General features: G+C 41.2%; 2 protein-coding genes across 2 annotated transcripts; both read left to right on the forward strand.

Moving 5' to 3' along the window:
- On the forward strand, nt 1-13,405 carry LOC137947953 (UTP:RNA uridylyltransferase 1). Its single transcript, XM_068793825.1, has 6 exons — nt 1-1,510; nt 1,813-2,184; nt 2,325-2,548; nt 2,656-2,719; nt 11,245-11,441; nt 12,929-13,405. Exons 1-6 carry the CDS (start codon nt 359-361, stop codon nt 13,137-13,139), a joined length of 2,220 nt encoding a protein of 739 aa, XP_068649926.1. The 5' UTR covers nt 1-358; the 3' UTR covers nt 13,140-13,405.
- Nucleotides 13,406-15,168: 1,763 nt separating this feature from the next.
- On the forward strand, nt 15,169-20,033 carry LOC137948721 (uncharacterized). The gene is made up of 7 exons (XM_068794871.1): nt 15,169-15,335; nt 15,424-15,455; nt 15,858-15,955; nt 16,111-16,193; nt 18,900-18,977; nt 19,053-19,160; nt 19,537-20,033. The coding sequence occupies exons 1-7, from the start codon at nt 15,252-15,254 to the stop codon at nt 19,831-19,833; spliced, it is 780 nt and encodes a 259-aa protein (XP_068650972.1). The 5' UTR covers nt 15,169-15,251; the 3' UTR covers nt 19,834-20,033.
- Nucleotides 20,034-20,392: the final 359 nt, after the last annotated feature.

Here is a 20,392-nt window from a genome sequence, read left to right on the forward strand (position 1 = left end):
GTACCCAGTCTCAGGGCACTTTACATCTATATCCTCTCCCAAGACCAATATTTCTCTCAAAGAGCCATCTTTCTCTATAAATACCTATTAAGTTAGAACAAGCAAGCGGGGTTGCTTCCAAGTGAGAGAGTCATTAGGTCGGGGCTAGGCAGGGAGAAGTTTACTATTAGGATTTGGGATTCCTGCCTGCCTTAAAGCTGATTACAACATCTCACCGTGCTTTGGTTTGCGCCGCCACTCAAAAATCTCTGGTCCCGTCCTCGTCAGTCGTCACGCTCGTTCGCCGCCTCCCCTCAGGCTTCTTTCTTTTCTTTTCCTCGCTCTCCCCTTTTATATCTTTTCGTTATCGACGGGAATCATGTCCGGCGGAGGCGGACTACCAACGCCGTCGGACTTCGGACCTTCGGGCGGTGAATTTCTCCTCAAATTACTCCAGAAACCCCCTCAGTTGGCTGCAGAAGCTCCTCAGCCACCTTCTTCTCTGCGTTCCACTCCGTCTTCGGATCATCTCAACCCAAATCATCATGATCCCGCCGTCGCTGCCATGGGACCCTCTATCCCCTTTCCGCCATGGCCCACACCGGAGATGCGCCCTTTCTATGTCCACTATCCCCAACCCTCTGTGCCCTCGAATCTGCTTCCTCCTAATAACTCTTGGCCGATCTCTGCTGGCTTCGATTTGCATGGAGCGCATCTTCATTCGAAGCCCCAGTTCTTCACCGAAGACAGCAACCAGCGGTCAGGCTTTGCCTCCAAATTTGGCTCCACGAATCCGGGCCATTCTCTGCAGTCGAGAAATGGATTCGTGTCGGATATCTCCCCGACCTTTGGATCCATACACGGCGAGCTACTGAGTCACAAGTTGGTGTCTTCTACCAATGGCGGGCCATCGAACTCTTCTGGGGCCGGAGACAGGATGGCTTTTGAGTCTCCACTGGCGGCAAGAGGGAGCACCAAAAGCTCGGTGGTGCGACCTACAGTGTCGGGGCCTGACTGCATCCCCCCTGGTTTGAGCCGGGTTGGTCACCAGCCGAAATCGACAATGAATGCACATGGTATCCGTCCAGTCAATCACGTTTATCGCCAAAGAGCAAGCGATGATGTCAGCGGGAAGCAGCAGACTGTTCCCTTCAGGCGGACCAGCGACATGGAGCACAGAAGACAACCCGGCCAATCTCGCAAGCAGAAGGAATTGGGGCAGTGGGTTGGTACTGCGAAGGGGGAAGGAGATCGGATTGAGCGAAGGGAGCATATGCCTAGACAGAATAATGAGTTTAATCTGCCGCTGACTGTTCAGCTTGATCGACCAGGTCCACCCTCGGGGAGTAATCTGCATTCGGCGTCAGCAACTGATATTCAAGACTCTTTGGTTGATTTGCATGGCCAGGGTGGTGATAAACTTGACGAGGAAGCAAATGGCTTGTCTGAACAATTTATGGATGCTGTTGCAATTGCTGATGAACCCGTGAGCGAGATTAGAGAGAGAACTAATAGCAGTTCACGTGGTAAGGTAAACTTCTCATCTCGGCTATTTTCCATTAGACTAGTTGTAAATGAAGAACTTGCGTTTTGCTTATTATCCTTCTTTCTGGAAACCAAGTTCCTAATTATCTAGGTGTTTGAGCATATAAACTGTACATGGAGGTCTGGGATGAATTAGGTACAAATTTTTTATCTTGTTTTTGCATGTCATCTTTGCCTTTAACAACTTATACGAGGGATTTTGACTTATGGCTGTTACTATATCTTCAACATGATAACCTATGTTTGTATCTATTATTTTATTAATAATTCAAAGTTTTTTGAGGTCAGGACATGAGGTCTGGTGTCTCTAGAATTCCTCAAATACCAAGCCAAAGAATGAGGAATCGTAAAAGAGATGTGGAATGTCGCCGTGACATAGAGCAATTTGCCACTTCTTTTCTCTCAATTTATGAATCACTAATACCACCTGAGGAAGAAAAGGCCAAGCAAGAACATCTTTTGAAGTCATTGGAGAGACTGGTCAATAATGAATGGCCAGAAGCTCAACTATTCCTTTATGGATCATGTGCCAACTCGTTTGGGGTTTCTAAAAGTGATATTGATGTTTGCCTTGCCATAGATGAACAAGATGTCAACAAAGCTGACATCTTGTTGAAGTTGGCAGAAATTTTGGAGTCGAATAAATTTCAGAATGTGCAGGTCTGTTGGTCCTTATTTTTTTCTTGGTTTCTCTCCTCTCTCTCTTTGTCTCTCTCTCACTCTATTTTATTTTGTATTTCTTTCTTTCTTTCTTATAACGGATCATGAATCTCTTGTAAGTTTGCTTTAATTTGGAACAGGCTTTGACACGTGCAAGGGTACCCATTGTTAAGCTGATGGACCCAGTTACTGGAGTCTCCTGTGATATATGCATTAATAACATTTTAGCTGTTGTTAACACGAAACTCCTTCGAAACTATGCACAAATAGATGCAAGGTTGCGACAGTTGGCTTTTATTGTGAAGCACTGGGCCAAATCTCGTGGAGTGAATGAAACTTATCATGGAACTCTATCTAGTTATGCGTAAGTGCTGTAAAAGGTTCATATTTCCCATCTCTATTTTCATTTCCATTGCTTAATTTATAATAAGATAATGGCCCTTGATGCTAACGAGTGTTTTTGCCTTGCAGATATGTTTTAATGTGCATCCACTTCTTACAGCAACGCAAACCTGCTATTCTTCCTTGCTTACAGGTCTGTTTTTATTTTTAAGAGCAATATTTTAGAGAAGTGAGTACATATTTTAGTAGATTATCCTAGAGAGTTCTTTTTATTTGTAGATTGAAAGCAGGCATTTTTTGTGTTCAAGGATATTCTGAATGTTGTGAATTTCTGTTTGCCTTTTTGTAACACCTCACTTAAGTGGACTTTCTTTGTAGATTGACTTTTGTTTAGCCTTATGCTAGATTCGTATTGACTTAGACCAACTTAGGTAATTCTCACCATTTAACTTCTCTGTAGTAATTAGAGTTGTGAAGTTGGGTCCAATGCCGATCCCAAAATGACTAGCCAACTGGGGAAACCTCTTTCCCAACTAATAAACTAATCCATATGAGACTATTCCTTAACACTCCCCCTCACGTATTGGCCTTCTTTTGTAGTTTTACAAGTGGATAATTTAGGTGTAGACCCTTTTTTGTGGCTCTACAAGTAGAAAATTTTAGGTGTAGACTCGTTTTTGTGGCTCTACAAGGGGATAATTTAGGTGTAGGCCCTCTTTTTGTGGCTTTGCAAGTGAATAATTTAAGTGTAGGCCCTCTTTTTGTGGCTTTGCCAGTGAATAATTTAAGTGTAGGCCTACATATGAGTACTTACTTTGATACCATGTGAAGTTGGGTCTAAGGCCCATCCCAAAATGGTTTTGGCTTAGGAAACCTCTTTTCCAACTAATAAACTCATTATCTTTGTGCTCACTAATCCATGTGGGACTATTCCTTAACAAAAATATCTTTCCCTTTTGAACTTCCAAATTTTCTCTTGGGAGTAATTATCTCACCAGAATCTGTCATAGATAATAGCAATAACCAACTCAATCAAAGATTATAGTCAACACAACTAGATGCTTGCGTAGGCAATGTGGCCCACCTCAACAATTTAGAGTTTGGATAGAAACTTGAAATTCAATCAGCAATATGCATATCACCTTCAATAAGATTAATTCCAACTCTAAAAATTAAAAAAAATGCAGAAATTGGATGACATTAGCTTCTTTGTGGATGATGTAGGCACCGAGAACAGGGTGAGGACCTTACGCACTCTTCAGATGGGACAAATCCCATGGCACAACCCTCGTGGGCCACTAACGAGGCATAAATCTTCAGATGACACTATGGGCCATCGACTCTAAGGTTATGGGGTAGAAAGAAACATGAAAGATCAAACCTTGGCTTTCAGTCAGTAGCAAATCCTGAATCCCCTTCTCTGGAAAGTTGTTGCCTTCGGAATGGGTAAAAAACCAATGCTTCACAAGCTCTAATTGGGACCCTACTACTCTGATACCATGAAAAAGATAGAAAATAGTAGAATAAGGGAGAGGGAAGAGGAAAAGAAGAAGAGAAGAGAGAATGAAAGAGTGCGTTGCACAGAGACTCCCTGGACCCCCTCCGGGCGAACCCATTCTTCGCCCGTGAACACACAGTCTCCGACCTCCCGCCACCTCCTTTGGTTGGACACAACGACATTCTGAAGACCTCAGAATCTCAGGATAATGACGACTCTGAATGGCAAACTATGATTAATAAAACTTCATGAAGAAGAATCCATCTGGCATCGGCTGAAAGAAACACAACGTTCACATTTTGATATGGGAAGATCCTCATCACTGTCCGACAAATGCAAGAACACTCTGGCAGAGCTATCCGATCGTTCATCACAATCTTGACTTTAGCAGGCGACTCTTTCATCAAACTATTTGATAAAGTGATCTCTAGTAATAGTGGACGCAACAACGCATGGGAGCTTTGGACCGGTGAGTTCGTCGTCTACCTCGTCACCCAACATCACCATGGAAACTTGGAGTGTAGAGTCACCCAATGCTGACACGGCTTGATCATGGGAATCCTCTTTATATTGCAGCTCACTAATTCTGATTTCTGTTGGAATACCTTCCGCAATTGCATCCTCCAGCTCGTACCTGAAATAACCCTAACTTTTCCTGCGGAACAGCCATTTCATCCACCCCATGCCCCGCCCCTCCAGATACAGACTATTCTCCCCACTTTTCATTACCTCATCCTCCTTCCCCAACTTTTCATCAACCTCCTCCTCCCCACCCTCCCCATTGGTTCACCATGATCCAGACTTCATTTCCCTCACCCTCCTAGCCTAAGCCCTCTCCGATGGGAAGAAACGACTATCTAATGCTGCTTTGGCTATCACCCACCCACATTGCTCCTTTGAACACATCATCTCCAACTGCTTTTCAACCACGTCCCTATCATCTCTCATATCATTAGGCATCTTTGGTTAATTCACTTCAAAACTATTGATACAGAACCTTGGTGCAAGGAGCAATCATCAATTTAATTTATCTATTAGAAATGCTAATAGATTGATGCCCTACACTTGTGAGCTTCTTGCTTGGTCAATGGGTCACTGTAGAAGGAATTCCAATTGAACTTTGGGGCATGCACACCATGGAAAGCATCACCAACATCTTTGGCACTCTTTTGCAAGTTGATAACAATATAGAGACACTGAAGGAGCTCAACCAAGCCAGGTTCTTCATCCTCCCTACCTAGCCGATAAACACTATCCTTCTGATCAAACGTACCTTTGGATCTTCCTCCTTTTGAGTTCACCTTTCTTTTGGTGACATGGAAGCCACCCCCCTCGATCCCCAACTCGCGAGATACTCAACCCAGTTCCCCACCCTGATCTCCAACCGAGTCCGCTCGGCCACCCATCTCCCGCCCTCATTCAAAATTTGAACTACCCCCTTTGCATAAGCCCAACTGACTTTTCAGAAACCATCTGATCCCCCTTCTAGGTCTGCCTCCCTAGTGTTGCCGTAGATGCATAACCATGCCCACCCCCCGGTATCTGATGATAGAGCACTCGCCTTGACCGTTTGTCAGCTTTTATCTGACAACTATGGAAGTCACAACAACTCCCAATTTTGTCATTTGGATCAACAACCCTAAGCCTCTTATGGAAAAACCTCAATTGCCCCCTGATTTGGAACCTTTGCTTACATGGACTCATGCACAACCCAATCACCCCCCAGAAATTGCCCCCCTTCCAACACCTGGCAACCACCAACCACCAACCACCCAACAATTAATTCTATCACCGGCTCCACACCCTTATCACCTAATTCCTTTCAAAGTGCCACCATTTCTATGCCCTACTCTCTGTGTCATGAATCCGAACTACCCCCCAGCTGAGCACTTCGAGACAGACTCTTTACATGGATGAATGGGCAACAACCCCCAATTCTCTTCAATCTTGATCGATTTCTTGCAAGCTCTAGCTGGCTCCAAATTCATAGAAATACCACTGGTCGAGTTCTTAACCGAGCATGCTCTGATCACTAGTTGATCCTTCTTGACACCATCCTTCTTCTTGGAGTCGCTCTCCCTTCCGGTTCGAAAACAATTGGCCTTGTGATCAAAACTTTGACGCAAATCTGGCAAATTGGTGACAGTCTATCCCTCCAAATCCGAATCCTGGGTGGGCCTTCCCCCTCAAGTTGAAGATTTTCAAAACAAAAATCAGATCCTGGTCCTCTAATCGCCAAACTACTACTACTAGCCTCAAGGACTCCATCCTCAGCCGAATATCTGAACTCGACCTCCTTGAGGAGCAAAGGTATCGACCTCTGAACTTTCCTTTCACAATGATCTCACCATGAATTGATATATCTTATAATGAAACCATTCACTGGAAGTAACGGGCCAGATTCCATTGGCTGACCAATGGAGACGGAAACACAAAATTCTTCCACTCCATCACCTCAGCCAAGAGGAGAGCTAACCATATCACCTCCCTCAACATTGAGGATCATGTGGGTTTGGATAGTCTCAATTACTAATGCCATTGTGAAGTTTTTTGCAGAATTAAGGAAAGATTTGATCGGCATACTTTCCATCATCTTTGGTACCAGCATATCAGCAACCTGGCTGCCACTCTAAGGCAGGTAAACTAACTTTCATCAAATCCTGCCTCCATGGAATTCCAAGCTATTTCCTTTCCCTCCTCCACTGCCTAGTTGTTGTTGCTTATTGGTTAAAATTTCTGACGAGAAGGTTTCTTTAGGGCAGCCTCAATGGTGAAAGAAAATATCATTTGGTGAAATGGGCTGATGTTTGCCAACCTATTCATCTCGGCGGTCTCAGTATTAGAAGCATCTCGGGCACCAATTCTGCCCTCTTGCTCAAATGTTTATGGAGATTCAACATGTCCCCTTCTCTGATATGGCATTCCCTGGTTGCTAAGAAAGCCGGCCAGCACGAGGGTTGGTAGATTGAGGGGGGCACCAGGCACTGCCTCTTGCCGCTCTAGAGGAAGATCCTTCTCCTCCATTCCCGTTTCTCCGTTGCTGTTAAATATTTCGTTGGTGACCTTTAGTCCAAATTCTGAACTGTTTGGTGGCATGGCGACGAAATTTTGACGGTCTCCTTCAGCACAAGGGAACAATCTTATCCCACTCATGACCTGTCAATTATGAAGGAATCACCACATAAACCCCAAAAAAAGAGATAAATCTAGGGAACTCAAACTGAGAGTGTGATACAATCAAATCTTGAAGCACAAGGGAAATTTTTTTATTTTGAATCAACGATTGAACCACAACCTTCCCAAACAATGAGAGATTGCTCGGAGGTTCCAATTTTAGCCAATCTATCAGCCAAGGAGTTGGCTAATCTAGGAATGTGATTCCAAGTATAATAAATTGTGGACACTATGTCAACAATACAATCAATGATAGGCCATTGGCCCCAGGGGGGAGCTTGAGCTGGAGCACCAACTGATGATGATTTTGGAATCCCCTTCGATAAGCAATTTTCTGTAAAGATGGTCCTTGAAAATTTGTAGCCCATAGTGGAGGGCACTCACTTTAGCAATGTCGGAGTCGGCAATGCCAACCAGTCCTGCCTAAGAGAGAATAATTTCATCACAACTGTCTTTGAAGACACCTCCCACACTTGCCGGCTCTGAACGACCCAAAGCACTGCCATCGAAGTTGAGCTTGATGCAGTCACTAGGGGGAGGTTCCCATACAACCATTACTGGCATCTTATGGAAACCCGCCATATGAGCCAATAGACTTCAATTTCCTTGAAGGGATATGCTAGGAATTAGACGCCCTAATTCCAAACTAACGAGTAATAGAGCAATAATAATAAATGCGGAAGAAGGAAAAACAAGCACGGAAAAACACAACAAGATTTATACAGGACCTCGTCAAGGTGAAACTACGTCTTGTCTTTCGCTGTTGCAGTAATCCACTATGAAGATGAAATATTTTACAAGAGAAATTGCACACTTACAGGTGTTTCTCTCTAACCTTTCGGGCTGCGACTCGAGGTGCTCCTCGAATTAAGATGATCAAACCCTAATAGCGGCGCTCCTCAATTATAAAGAGAAAATTAGGGCAATTGCGATACAAGAGTAAAATTTCCAAATTGCCCTTAATGAAATAACAGTTAATATATTGTAGACTGGGCGAAAGCTTCGTTCCCACACCCCCTGGGAGGGGGGCTTCCCGCCCCAACCCCCTACGACGACCTAACTGGCATAGGTCGATCCATGACCAACTCAGCGTATGCCGTTAATTAAGCTCCACATCTTAATAGGATATACCTGCCAGAGAGGCAAATTCCTTCCTAGTGTGCAACCAGCTAGAGATCAAGCCCATTGCATAAGACGCGGTGCTATCCAGGGTGATAGACTTGGAGTTGAATCTCCGATTGTTGTGCTCTAGCCACATTCACCACAAAATATGAGCAAGGCAAGCCGAAAGGAGCAATTTGCCCAATCAAGGTAGGCAAGTCCCTAGCACCATCTGGCAAGTGCCGAAAAAGTCCTGATGAAGCCTCTTGAATACCAATCTTCTGAAAAATCACCATCCAGACTTGCCACGAGAACCCACAGTGGAGAAGAACATGCTGGACGAACTCCTCACACACACCACAGAGAGGGCAGGTGCGGTGAAACCTCTTGTGAAGGTTGTCAGAAGTGAGGATTTGCTCTCTAATGGTTGTCCATATGAAAATTTTGATCTTGCTAGGCATAAAGAGCTTCCAGGCCAGATTTGCCTTATGCTCAGGCAAGTTGGGATGATCATCTCTGATGTGATGAGAGGGAGGCCACAAAGAATATACCATTAATGCTAGGCTTCCATATCAGCTTATTAGGTGCATGCTTTCAGATAGTGATACTGCTGAGACTAGATAGAAGAGAGCAAAACTCTAGGGCTTCCTCATCATTCAATCCTCGGCGGAATGGAAGACTCCAAGATTGATTGCTCCATGAGTTTGCCATCGAGCAAATAAGGTCCCTAGCGACCTTGGAAAACCTTGGGAAGTCCTCTAAGAGGGAGCGGGGACTGCACAACTCATCTGACCAAAAGAGGAGTCCTCCCATTTCCTGTGTAGAAAGAGGTCGCAGTCCTGAAGGTGGGGAACAACTTGTATATTGATTTCCAAATCGGGGATAAATGATGGGTGGCCCCGCCCTCTCTCCACCAATGCCCGAAAAACTGAAGGTAGAATCTAACCATATCTCTCTGTTAAGGAATAGTCCCACATGGATTAGTGAGTACAATGATCTTGAGTTTATTAGTTGGGAAAGAGGTTTCGTAAGTTGGCTAGTCATTTTGGGATGGGCCTTGGACCCAACTTAACATGGTATCAGAGCAGGTACTCATATGTGGGCATGCACCTAAACTATCTATTTGTAGAGCCACAAAAGATGGCCTATACCTAAACTATCCACTTGTAGAGCCACAAAAAAGGGCCTGCACTTAAACTGCTTACTCCTAAATTATCCACTTGTAGAGCCACAAAAAGAGGGTCTACACGTGAGGGGGAGTGTTAAGGAATAGTCCCGCATGGATTAATGAGTACAAGGATCTTGAGTTTATTAGTTGGGAAAGAGGTTTCCTAAGTTGGCTAATCATTTTGGGATGGGCCTTGGACCCAACTTAACACTCTCCATAAGCAGTTGTGCTTGTCATTAAAGTTCTAGATCCATTTAAGCAGGAGGGCTTTGTTCATATCCTTCGTAGGCCGGATGCCCAAACCACCCCTATTATGAGGCAAACAAATCTCCTTCCAACTAACCAGATGATATATGAAAGTGTCTTCGGAGCCTCTCTAGAGAAAGCACTGATGAATGACATCAATCTTACAGCAAACCGAAGTCAGATATTGCATGAAGGATAAAAGATAGTTTGGTAGCCCCCGCCAAGCACTACTTAAGAAGGGTAAGTCAACCTGCTGAGGATAGAAGTTTGCCCCTCCAAGTATGGAAACACTGGCAATGGTTATTGGTTGCTTTGGCAGCAAAATCAAGTAACTCAATCAGATAAAATTCACCAGCAAGAACTGTTTATCTAATGTCATTGATAAAAGCAGGTGATATAAAAAACAATTATTTGAGCACCTGTTCTGATAAAACTAACATCAAATACAAATTTTAACATCAAACTAGTTGTTTGATGTTAGGAATTAAAGAGAATTAAGCAAGTTCTCTGATGTTTATGATTCCACACATCAAACACCAAAACAGCAGTAAAAACCAATTAGAACCAACCACCAGTATGAATTAATGAGAATTAATGAGAATTAATAAGAATCAGTCTACTGGTTGACATCTTACTAGCTTTTCTTGGGTTTGATTCTCAATCCCACCTTTTACTGATTGACGTTAGAAGATAATCAACTCAGAAGCTGATCTTGTGGAAAATCTGCCACAGCTCTTGGGGTCATACCAAAGCTGAGATGGAAGAGATAATAATTGTAGCAAAGACAAGAATGCTTGGGATTAAAATGGTAGTAAGGAAATTAAGAGGCAAGAAAACTAAGAAGAGAACTGTAAAAGATAAAATAAAAAACTCTGAAAACAGTGAAATTTGTCTTCTTCTTTCTTCATTTTCTTTTTCTTCCTTTTCGTCTGTGTTCCTTTTCTTTTTGTCCATTCTTTTCTTTCTCAATTCTCAATGTCAGCTGAAATTTCAAGGACATAAGAGTGGAAAGTAGATGCGAACGGAGAGAAACAGAGACTGGAGGAAGATTAGGAAGCTGTTACATAAAAACATTGAGGGAGAGATTAGTGTTCTGGATGACCCTCCTCTCTTTCTATAACTTAAATTATTATAAAAAAATACAAGAGTGCCCCTGCTCACCCAAGAAAATAAAATTTCAAGAAGAAGATGCTTCCTAGAAAACCAAAATAAACATAAAAAACTTCAGTACAATTTTTAATAGTGCACAAGAGAGAGGTTTTTGTCTGCTCTTATACTCTGACCAGGCCCTTTAATCAATGTCCATCAATCACTTTCTAAGTTATTGAACGACAACTTTTCTCTAGTAGGGTTATTGGACTAGTACCTTTCGGTGTTATTAAATAAATAAAAAACAAAGAAAAAACAGTAGCCTTCAAGTTTATTGCCTTTGTATCATGTGTTCTTTTTCATTTCTCCTTTTTTACTTTAAATTTAGTTATTTATTGGGCTCGTAAAACCTCAAGACCTGAACTATTTGTATCTGAAACAGGAAATGGAAGCTACTTATATGGTGACTGTAGATGATATTGTGTGTGCTTACTTTGATGAAGTGGGGAGGTTATGTGAATTTGGGGCACAAAACAAGGAAAGTATTGCAAGGTTGCTGTGGGAGTTCTTTGATTATTGGGCGTTTCGACATGATTATGCAAATGCTGTTATATCTGTTCGAACAGGAAGCATTATAAGGTTAGATATCCCTTAATGTCATTTATACATCATTAAATGCCAGTACACAGTAGTTAGTTTTCTTTGTGGAGCAATTACTAGTAAATTCTTTAGCGTTTATTGGTGATTTTCCTGAAGGATCGTTTCTATTTGGATTCAGTTCATAAATATTTGCTTCTGTAAGAAGAAATGTCCTTAAAAATACCCATCTTCCAATCATTTTAAATAAAAAAAACCCTCCATACTACTGCCACAAATACCTCTTGTTTGTGGATTACTTTTGAATTATTTTCCTTTCATCTCTATGTTGGCTGTATTCTTGCAGCCTGTGGTCATCTATTTGGGGTAGGAGTGGGGAGGTGGGAGTGTAAATTGTCTTTTAACTTCTATTTTTAATAGTAATTTGGAAATCCTTAAAAAGTATTTTCAACATATGTTATATAAAACTCTCATATGGCAGGATCCCTTATCCAGATAAACACTTGATTAGGTGATGATAGTTTACTTATAGTTTGTGAATCAAATAAAGGTCAATCTTGTTTTTTTGATTGCTTATATCCCAATTTTTCTAAAGTGAGCTCACTGACGATTTCAACTTAAATGAGCGAGGTATCTGGATTAATTATCATGTGCTGTAAGATCCTTATTATGTAGTAGTGATTCCTTTTCTTTTTTCATGTTATTGTGAAACGATAAATTGATAATATTTGCTGAACTTTAGTCCTGAAGAATTGCACTTGACAATAGCTAAACTCATGTATCAAGAAGAGCATATGGTGGTACCTGGTCAGCTCCAGACAACTAAAGAGTGGTTCCAAGTTCCCAACTAGGATGAACTACGTGGATTTAAGAAATGGATGGTCTAGCTAGCATTAGCACTGGGGCTTACAATTAGAATCTAACATGAGACACTCAATCATCACTACTCAGACTTCTAAGTTAGTCATAGTGCTGAGCCTTTTGGAGCACATCTTTCCAAGATGAAACCACTCAATTTGAATAGCTGGATTGCAGCAGCGAGTGCAACCCACAGTTGATCAATTAGAAAGGCCAAGCCTTAGGCTGATTTTAAGCCTATCAACGATTTTTAAGGTGTTTCTATCATTAGCTTTCTGTGTAGCAGTAGTTATGTTTATGATTTTATTTTGTGTTTGGGGTTGTGTTAATGTCTGCATGATTACACAGTAGGTTCAAAACTATATCTGGGCTGTCAAGATAAGGAAAAGAGAAAACAAAAAAAAGAATATTTTGCATAATTAACCTGCCCATCTGGGTCTCGGATAATTGAAGTTTCAATTAGAAATTGACGCTGCATTGATTTAGGGTCTCCATGTAATAACATGGCAGAACCATGCTTTTGAGGATGATTCCTTTGAACTTCCATTAGGGTTCATGGTGCCAATGTTTTAGTTGGATCTTCACAACACGGCTGTACTGAAAGTTGTTTTTCCTTTTTGCTCTCATGAAGCAGAATTGGAATTCATTTGGTAATGTTATTCTGTTTGCAGCAAGCGCGCAAAAGATTGGACAAGGCGAATTGGGAATGACAGGCATTTGATTTGCATAGAAGATCCCTTTGAGATATCACATGACTTGGGTCGAGTGGTTGACAAGTATAGCATTAAAATTCTGCGGGAGGAATTTGAGCGTGCTGCTTATATTCTGCAGTGTGATCCCAATCCAAGTGTGACTCTCTTTGAACCCTATATTTCCAGTTGAACAGGGAGAAATGTTAGCTGTAATTATTGTCAACTATCTGTAAAGGCCTTTCGTTTTTGTTCATAAATATGTCAGTACATGCAGTAAAAGTTTGAGCTTCTGCAAGATATTGGTTGCCCTACAAAGGCATTCATGATTTTCTGAGGTTTGTATTGCTGAGGTAGTCTTGATACCAGGATTATATATATGTCTGGGACTTCATATTTTGTAAATCATCCCTCAATGATGGGTAAGCTTTAAGTATATGGATAAGTTGATGTTTGTTATCTGAAGCAGTAATTGCCAGTGTTCTTCCTGCGCTGTCTTAGAAGGCTTCTGCTCTGCTCTCATTTTTGTATGTGCCCTTGTAAAACGTTTTTGCTAGACTTGTCATTATTTCTCACCCTCAACCCGTGATTTGCCTTTCCTGCATTTTTGCTTCATTATTTAACTTCTACCATTCGTATGAGTCAAGTTCATTCGAATTACTTAACTTGATGAGGCACAAGTATGACTAGGAAGAAAATTTGTTCCAAACTCACTTGAAATAGACCATTGATTCCTTTTATTTGTTACCATCAAAATTCTCGAGTTTTTTCCCAATATGTAAGAGAGAGCTCAATTCAAGTCTATCCAATCTGGTTATACCCAACTTTAATATATATATACATATAAAGTGTAATTTGGATAAATATCTGATTTTAAGAGTCTGTTTGGAACCCCTAGAAAAAAAAATGAGAATTTAATTTTTATTATTCTTCAAAATAATTAGTAAAAATAATATAATAATCAAATTCTCCTTTTCACTAACTGTTTTATGGGAAAAATAATGGTCAAAATTTTCTTTTTTGTTATTGAAGAGAGATTGTGTGGAAGAGAAAGACAAAAAAAAAAAAAAAAGGCTCGCGGAAGACACCAATCCCATCTCGTTGGAGGACAATGAAGGTAGGGGTACGGGAAGTAGGGGTGGTATTGAATTGAGCCAGTTTGCTAGTAGCTCAAGCTCGGTTTGGCTTGAATATACATATTGTGGTTGATTATATTTGTCGAAGGCGTTCAAAATCCGGGACAGTAAGGAGGAACCAATTTCTTCAGCCTGTATATTGTTCCAAACTTGAAGCTAGAATATCATAATTTCTTATGCTGAAGATTTTTCAGATAGCCTACCAAATATTTTGCGACTAGACCAAATTGAAAATCCCATCATACTTATCGAAAATCTTCACTTTCTATTCTCCTTTTAAGGCAAATGTGCCATGTGAGATCTTTTAGTTGGAGAGTTTTGAGTGGAAGCGCTCATGATGAAATTCTGTTTTCTCCTTTGAGCATGTAATAATGGCAGCTTAAAAGATAAGAGCTGAAAGAATGGGTAAAGTTGGGGAGATTACTTGATTCTTCAAGCACAATAGTACTGTGATAGTTAAAGACTTGAATTGAAGAGCAGAGAGAAGAGGGCGAAAGGCCTACTTCACAGCTCAAATGTAATGCTTTACTCAAAAGAGAAAGAAGTAGCGAGCAGAGTGGGACACAAAACCCTTCAGGATGGAACCTGTGCTCGCTACCTTATTAAAACCAGCCAAGTGATCGACAACAAAGAGAGCTGGAAAGGGAGAGTTAAAGAGAAAGAGACTGCTTTAACAGCAGCAGCAGCTTCAACACACAGTTTTCTAGCCTTCATCAGTAAATTTATGTATTATTTTATATATAATTTATTTGACATATAATTTATATAAAATTTTAAATGTAAGTTGAAAGTCGAACACTCGAGCTTGATCTTGGTTAAAATTACTGGGATCGATCTCAATTCTAATTTTAGGTTCAAGACGGGGATCAGTTGGAGCTCGAATTCGAAGTATTTGGAAGAACGGCCTAGACCAGTTCACACATTTTGTGGTCAAACTCCGAGAACCGGCTCAGGATCCAGTTTGCCGAACCGGTTCGGGATCCGGCTCGCCGGCGTATCCGTCGCCTGACGAGAGACCGTCGGGATCTCGGTGCGCAGCAATAACGAAAAAACCAAAAGAGTATCACGTTTGGATACTGGATAACAAACAGCGGGACGCTGGATCTCGTGCATTGAGTCGTGGTTATTAATCAGTTACCAATGAGATCGAAGAGTTGACTCCCTCAGAAATGGCTACTCGTCCTTCTCTCATCCCGGAGATTGGACCGGACGGCCTTGCAAGAGAGGCCTCCGTCATCGCTTACACCGAAAAGGTAAGGTTTTTGTAGCTTTGGCAAAAACCGACTTCCTCCGTCATTAGCAAACCTGTCTAATTTTTACCGTTGTATTCAAAATTCTCAGGTAATAGAGGAGGAGCAGCTTCACTTGAAGAGGTACTCATCCCTTTGATTTCTTCTTTACTTCCTCTTTCTCCGTTTTCGGTCTGCTCCCATTCACATTCCTGGAACCTTCGACGAGAGATACCGCAGTTTCGAACAGGATGATAGATTCCGGCGATCATTCAGGGAAACCGTGGTTTCTGGCTTTTAAAGGCTTTTGCTCTGTTTCGCCTGAAGGGAGTTGAGCTTTCGAAGCGGATTTTCATGTGTCTCTACTGCTATTAGTGGTTTTCTTTTGCCTTATCTTCGTTTTTCTTCTTCTTTTTTTTTCTACAGAGAAAAGTGTCTGTGAATATCTGTAGTCTTTTCTATTTCCCACTGTATTATCTGTTTGGTGAATCTTCATTTAGTCTTAAATTTTGTCAATTCTCAATATGCATTATGTAAATTTACTAGATACATTGAAGAAAATTATTCTAAAATCCGAGATGTTGAACGTGAGCTTTCAAATCTCACACTGGAATTGAAACTGACAGCTGGCCCAAAAAAAGCAGGTCGGTTCGCTTTCACCACTTGCCACTCTAGTCATCCTCTCTCTCTCTCTCTCTCTCTCTCTGTCTGTCTTCTCTATGTTACTAATGCAAGGTTATGTACGGGCCTACTCAGCTAGTTATTAGAAATATCTTTTCTCTTATTTGTGCATGCAAAGCACTTGAGCTCCTGAGAAAGAAAATAGAATCATCAACAGAGAGGATACATGCTGCAAAGGTGAAAGAAGTACAAGCACGAAAGGTTTGTCTAAAAAAGCTCTTACATATGTTTGTTTTTGGTGCAATGTTTTGTTTTAAGTTACTTTAGTTGTCTTTCATTGCGAATATATTCATATATTTCTGATAAAATCATTGTGACAAAAGCTCCAAGTTAGATGTGCTAAAATATTGGATGCTTATTCTTTCTATATTTTTTCTGAGTTCTAGATCTGAAGATCTTCATTGGGCTTGGAATTCAGCTGCTTTCTGAGGACAAGATGGTTGTGGCCAACTATCTTGTTAATGCAGTTGATAGCTTGTATATTAGAGATTATGGGGAGGACAAGTTGATTTGAATGGGTAGTCTTTGGGATCTTACATAGATTCTTCTTTTCTAAATTGTGATAATTGTAGCTGACCAGTTGGTGCCCTTGCCTAGTATATTCCTGCTCCTCTGTAAGTATTGACTTTTATATGATGCAATAAAAGGCATATTGCTCACAGTTAATTAGCTTGCCTGGTGTAATCCCCTTGTTGGGAGTTGTGTATTGGAGTTTTATAATGAGATTAAGGAATATACTACGCATCTCTCCCTTTTCTCTTGGTTTTACATAAAATTTGGTGTGGCTTTTTGAAGAATTTGGAATTCGCTGCTTTTTTCTTCTGTCTTCTTGTGTGATGATTCAACAGCTCATTTCTCTTCCCTTTCCTGTCCTGGAAGAGTTCTGAATACAGAATAATTTTAAAATATTTGAAGGGAAATCTGGTTCAATGGTGGACATGATTGAGATACTTCATTGTTATACCATGTTGAGGCTCTTGAAGCACGCAAGTAGAAAATTCAAGGAAAAGAGCTTCGCTAAGAAACCTGCTTGCAACCAAGAAAATCCAAGTAGCGGTCTTACAGGAGGCCAAAATTTGCTCTATGCCAAATTCATTAGTGAGAGACCTATGTCGCATCCCCCAACCCGGCTGGCTTGCTTGAGACGCTTGTGAACAACAGGGGGAATTTTAATAATCTGGTATACAGCTCTCATGGAATCCATTGATTGCAAAATTAGAGATTTCACAGTTTCAATCAAATTCAAAGACAGGAATGCTGGGACCACGTGGAGTCTTAGTGGAGTTTATGGTCCGTGCAGTTACAGACGCTAAACCAAATTCTTGGATGAGCAGCCCAAATGACGGATCTTTGGAATGTCCCTTGGCTAATTGCAAGAGACTTCAACACTATTAGGTTCTGTAATGGGAAGTCTTCCCCAGTGCCTCGCATAACATCCATAATGCATAAGTTCAATGACTATATAGGAGCTTATGGCCTTGAGGAAATCCTAACTTCAGGCAAAACTTTCACCTGGAGCAACTCACAAAAGAATCCCATCTTATCCAAATTCAGCTGATTCCTAAGCACTAACAACTGGCTCCAACCTACTCAGAAGCCTTATCCCTTGTTGTTGGTAAAACAGTATAAAACCACTGGCCGATTCTTCTTGACACGAGGACAAGCTTCTACAGGTTAGCGCCCATTAGATTTGAAAATTCTTGGTTAGAGGACAAGGAGTGTTGCAAGCTGATGGAGTCTTGGTGGAGGGAAGGAAATGTCAAGGGGCTGATCCGAGGCATCATATCATTGAAATTGAAGATCCTGAGAGCGAAATTGAAGCAATGGTCACAGCAAATTGACACACTTGACCTCCTTGAGGAAGGTAGCCCTCTCTATCCTTCTGAGTTCTCTACTCGCTTTTTTTGCATCCGTCACTCTTCAAAATTTAGACAATCATAATAGGATTCAATGGAAACAACAAGCTAGATTTAGATGGTTGAAAGAAGGCAATGCAAATACCCAATCTGTTGCCTCAGCTTACCACTGGTCTAACTGAATTATCTCCCTCCAAGTCAATGGAGAATTAAATTCTGATGCACAGGTGATCACTAATGAAATTCCGAGTTTTTTCTTAGGTTTCTACAAGGAAGAATGCCTCAACTGTCCCATCATTGATAAGCTTCCTCTGAGAACACTAACGGAATCCCAACGAGGTTGGTTGGCAAGACCCTCTAACCCCAAGGAGCTAGAAGATGTCTCAATGATGCTTCTGGACAAGGCTCCTGGCCCAGACAGCTTCGATATAGAGTTCTATAGAGCAACATGGTGCTTTATGGCAGATGACATTCTCATGATAGAGACATTCTTATTGTTCGCAGCCATTGTGCACCTCAGTGGTCGATATGTGTGGAAGTCTTTCCAACTACTAAGCATAAAAAAAATCTGATGTAGGATAATTATCTATCAACATCTCTCTCTTAGTCAGCTAACCTAAGATGTAGAGTACATGTGTAGCTGTGGTATGGTTCTCTCATATCTCGGCTAATTAGACAACCTTACCTTGTGAGATGTGGAGATAATAGACGGATGTGTTTTTCCTTCTAATGAGCACATGACCTTTCCAGGCTTGAACTGATATAGGAGTATTCTCCTTCAACAACTTCAATCACTTAGGCAGCTAGCTTAAAATGTGGAGTACATGTAGCCATAGAATGGTGAGACTTCTTATCCATGAACAGTATGATTTGTCCAGCTTGATGGAGTTCTATCTGAAAGCCTCCCTAGTGGCATTGATAGAATTTTTGTGCCTTTGATTGTTTATAAGAGTCTGTAAATATTCTCATGTCCACTTGTTGAAAAGCTGAGAGGTGTTTTCCTCCTCTGAGTGTTGACTTATATGCAGTCTTGATAGGATCTGCCTTGCAGGTGTGGGAAACAGCTTTGAAAGTTGTCCAGAACGAAGAAGAAGTCAAGCAAAAGATATGTGATGATCTCAACCGTCTGGTATGTATTCATATCCCTCATCTAACATGAGTTCACTAGTAGTTGGTTTACACTTGCATTGTTATTCTTTGGTAGGTTCAAGAAAGCGCAGCAACTCAATTTTCAAGACTGGAGGAGCTCAAGAGGCGACTTGAAGCTCTAAATCCTAAAAGGGGCTCTGATTTTAATGTTCCTGTTCATCAGGTAATCTTCATCTTGATGATCATACAATCACATCCAAGTCTCATCCTTCAATTTATGCATTTATCCATGTGTCTGTTTTAGTGTTGGGTCCTGTTCATCTTTATAGGTAAGGCAATTATTCTGAACCTACATTCTTAAGGATCCATCATGGACCATCAGGTGGACATCTCATCAGTTGTATGGCAATGTTCTATTGTGATTTTCATGTAATACACATCCACATAGGTATTAACTTTTATACATTCATGGGAATTGTATGAGTGAATTCAATATCCTCATAACCCAAAACACACAGGAGAAGGATCCTAAAATACCTGTTTATATCATCTTTTGCGCCATTGAATGTCAATGTGTTGTCTTACTGTTTCTTCATTAGGGTGGAAAGTTTGCGTCTCAAACAAAAAGCAGCTCCAGCACTCCAAATGCTGGGGAACAACCTAACTTGGTGGAAATGTCTAGTCAGAAGCTTGACAGTGCTCAGAATATTGGAAATGATGGTAACATGTCTACCGCAAATCGTTACAGCCAGTCAATGCTAAATGATGATGAAGAAAGAAGGAAGAGGAGAAGTTTGAATCTAGGAAGAGGGAAGGGAAACATTTCGCTGAAGGGAAGAGGATCGCCAGGCCCTGGATGGACAGGGGCTGGGTTTGACGTTGATGGAAGGACATGAGCAGGGGTTTATTGGGTACTTACAATTGCTTAAGTTGATATTTGGATTAACAGCTACTTGTCTGTCTTCCAGTGAAGTTTCTTGACTACATTCTTTTGTCGGAGGTCCTGTAGTACAGCTCAGGATATTTCCGATCTGTTTGTGTCATTAGTGCCCATTGCTGGATGCTCTTAGATGTGTATTACTACTGTTTGTGTTCAGATTATCCCAAATGTTGCCATCCTCATTCTTCAAAAGAAAATGTTTGATAGGTGGAAAGTTCTATAGGCATGATCGATCACCAGAATGTTGATTGGTCAGGCTCTAAAGCTTGATCTATCAACCATTGTTGACAGATCAGGTTTTAAAGTTTGATCTATCTACCATTGTTGACATGACCAATCAACCATAATGTTGTAAGTTGAAGCCATAAAGCTTAATCGATCAACCATATGACATTGATCAATCAACCCACTTAGCATGATCGATCATTAGGTTAAAAATCTAGCCATTAGAGGTTGAATAATCGACCAATGAAGGCATGAAGGCATGATCAATCAACCTCCTCTGCAGCTTTTGG

Source organism: Aristolochia californica, unplaced genomic scaffold (genome assembly GCF_029961685.1).
Source record: "Aristolochia californica isolate CCGP_79_NKW_82.1479 unplaced genomic scaffold, dmAriCali1.0.hap1 SCAF_13, whole genome shotgun sequence".
NCBI lineage: Eukaryota > Viridiplantae > Streptophyta > Magnoliopsida > Piperales > Aristolochiaceae > Aristolochia > Aristolochia californica.

Coding starts and splice junctions, on each gene's coding strand:
- LOC137947953 (XM_068793825.1), top strand. CDS start 359: ATGTCCGGCGGAGGCGGACTACCAACGCCGTCGGACTTCGGACCTTCG. Junction 2,185..2,324: donor ATAAATTTCAGAATGTGCAG/GTCTGTTGGTCC, acceptor AATTTGGAACAG/GCTTTGACACGTGCAAGGGT. Junction 2,549..2,655: donor GGAACTCTATCTAGTTATGC/GTAAGTGCTGTA, acceptor TTTGCCTTGCAG/ATATGTTTTAATGTGCATCC.
- LOC137948721 (XM_068794871.1), top strand. CDS start 15,252: ATGGCTACTCGTCCTTCTCTCATCCCGGAGATTGGACCGGACGGCCTT. Junction 15,456..15,857: donor GAGCAGCTTCACTTGAAGAG/GTACTCATCCCT, acceptor TAAATTTACTAG/ATACATTGAAGAAAATTATT. Junction 15,956..16,110: donor AGCTGGCCCAAAAAAAGCAG/GTCGGTTCGCTT, acceptor GTGCATGCAAAG/CACTTGAGCTCCTGAGAAAG.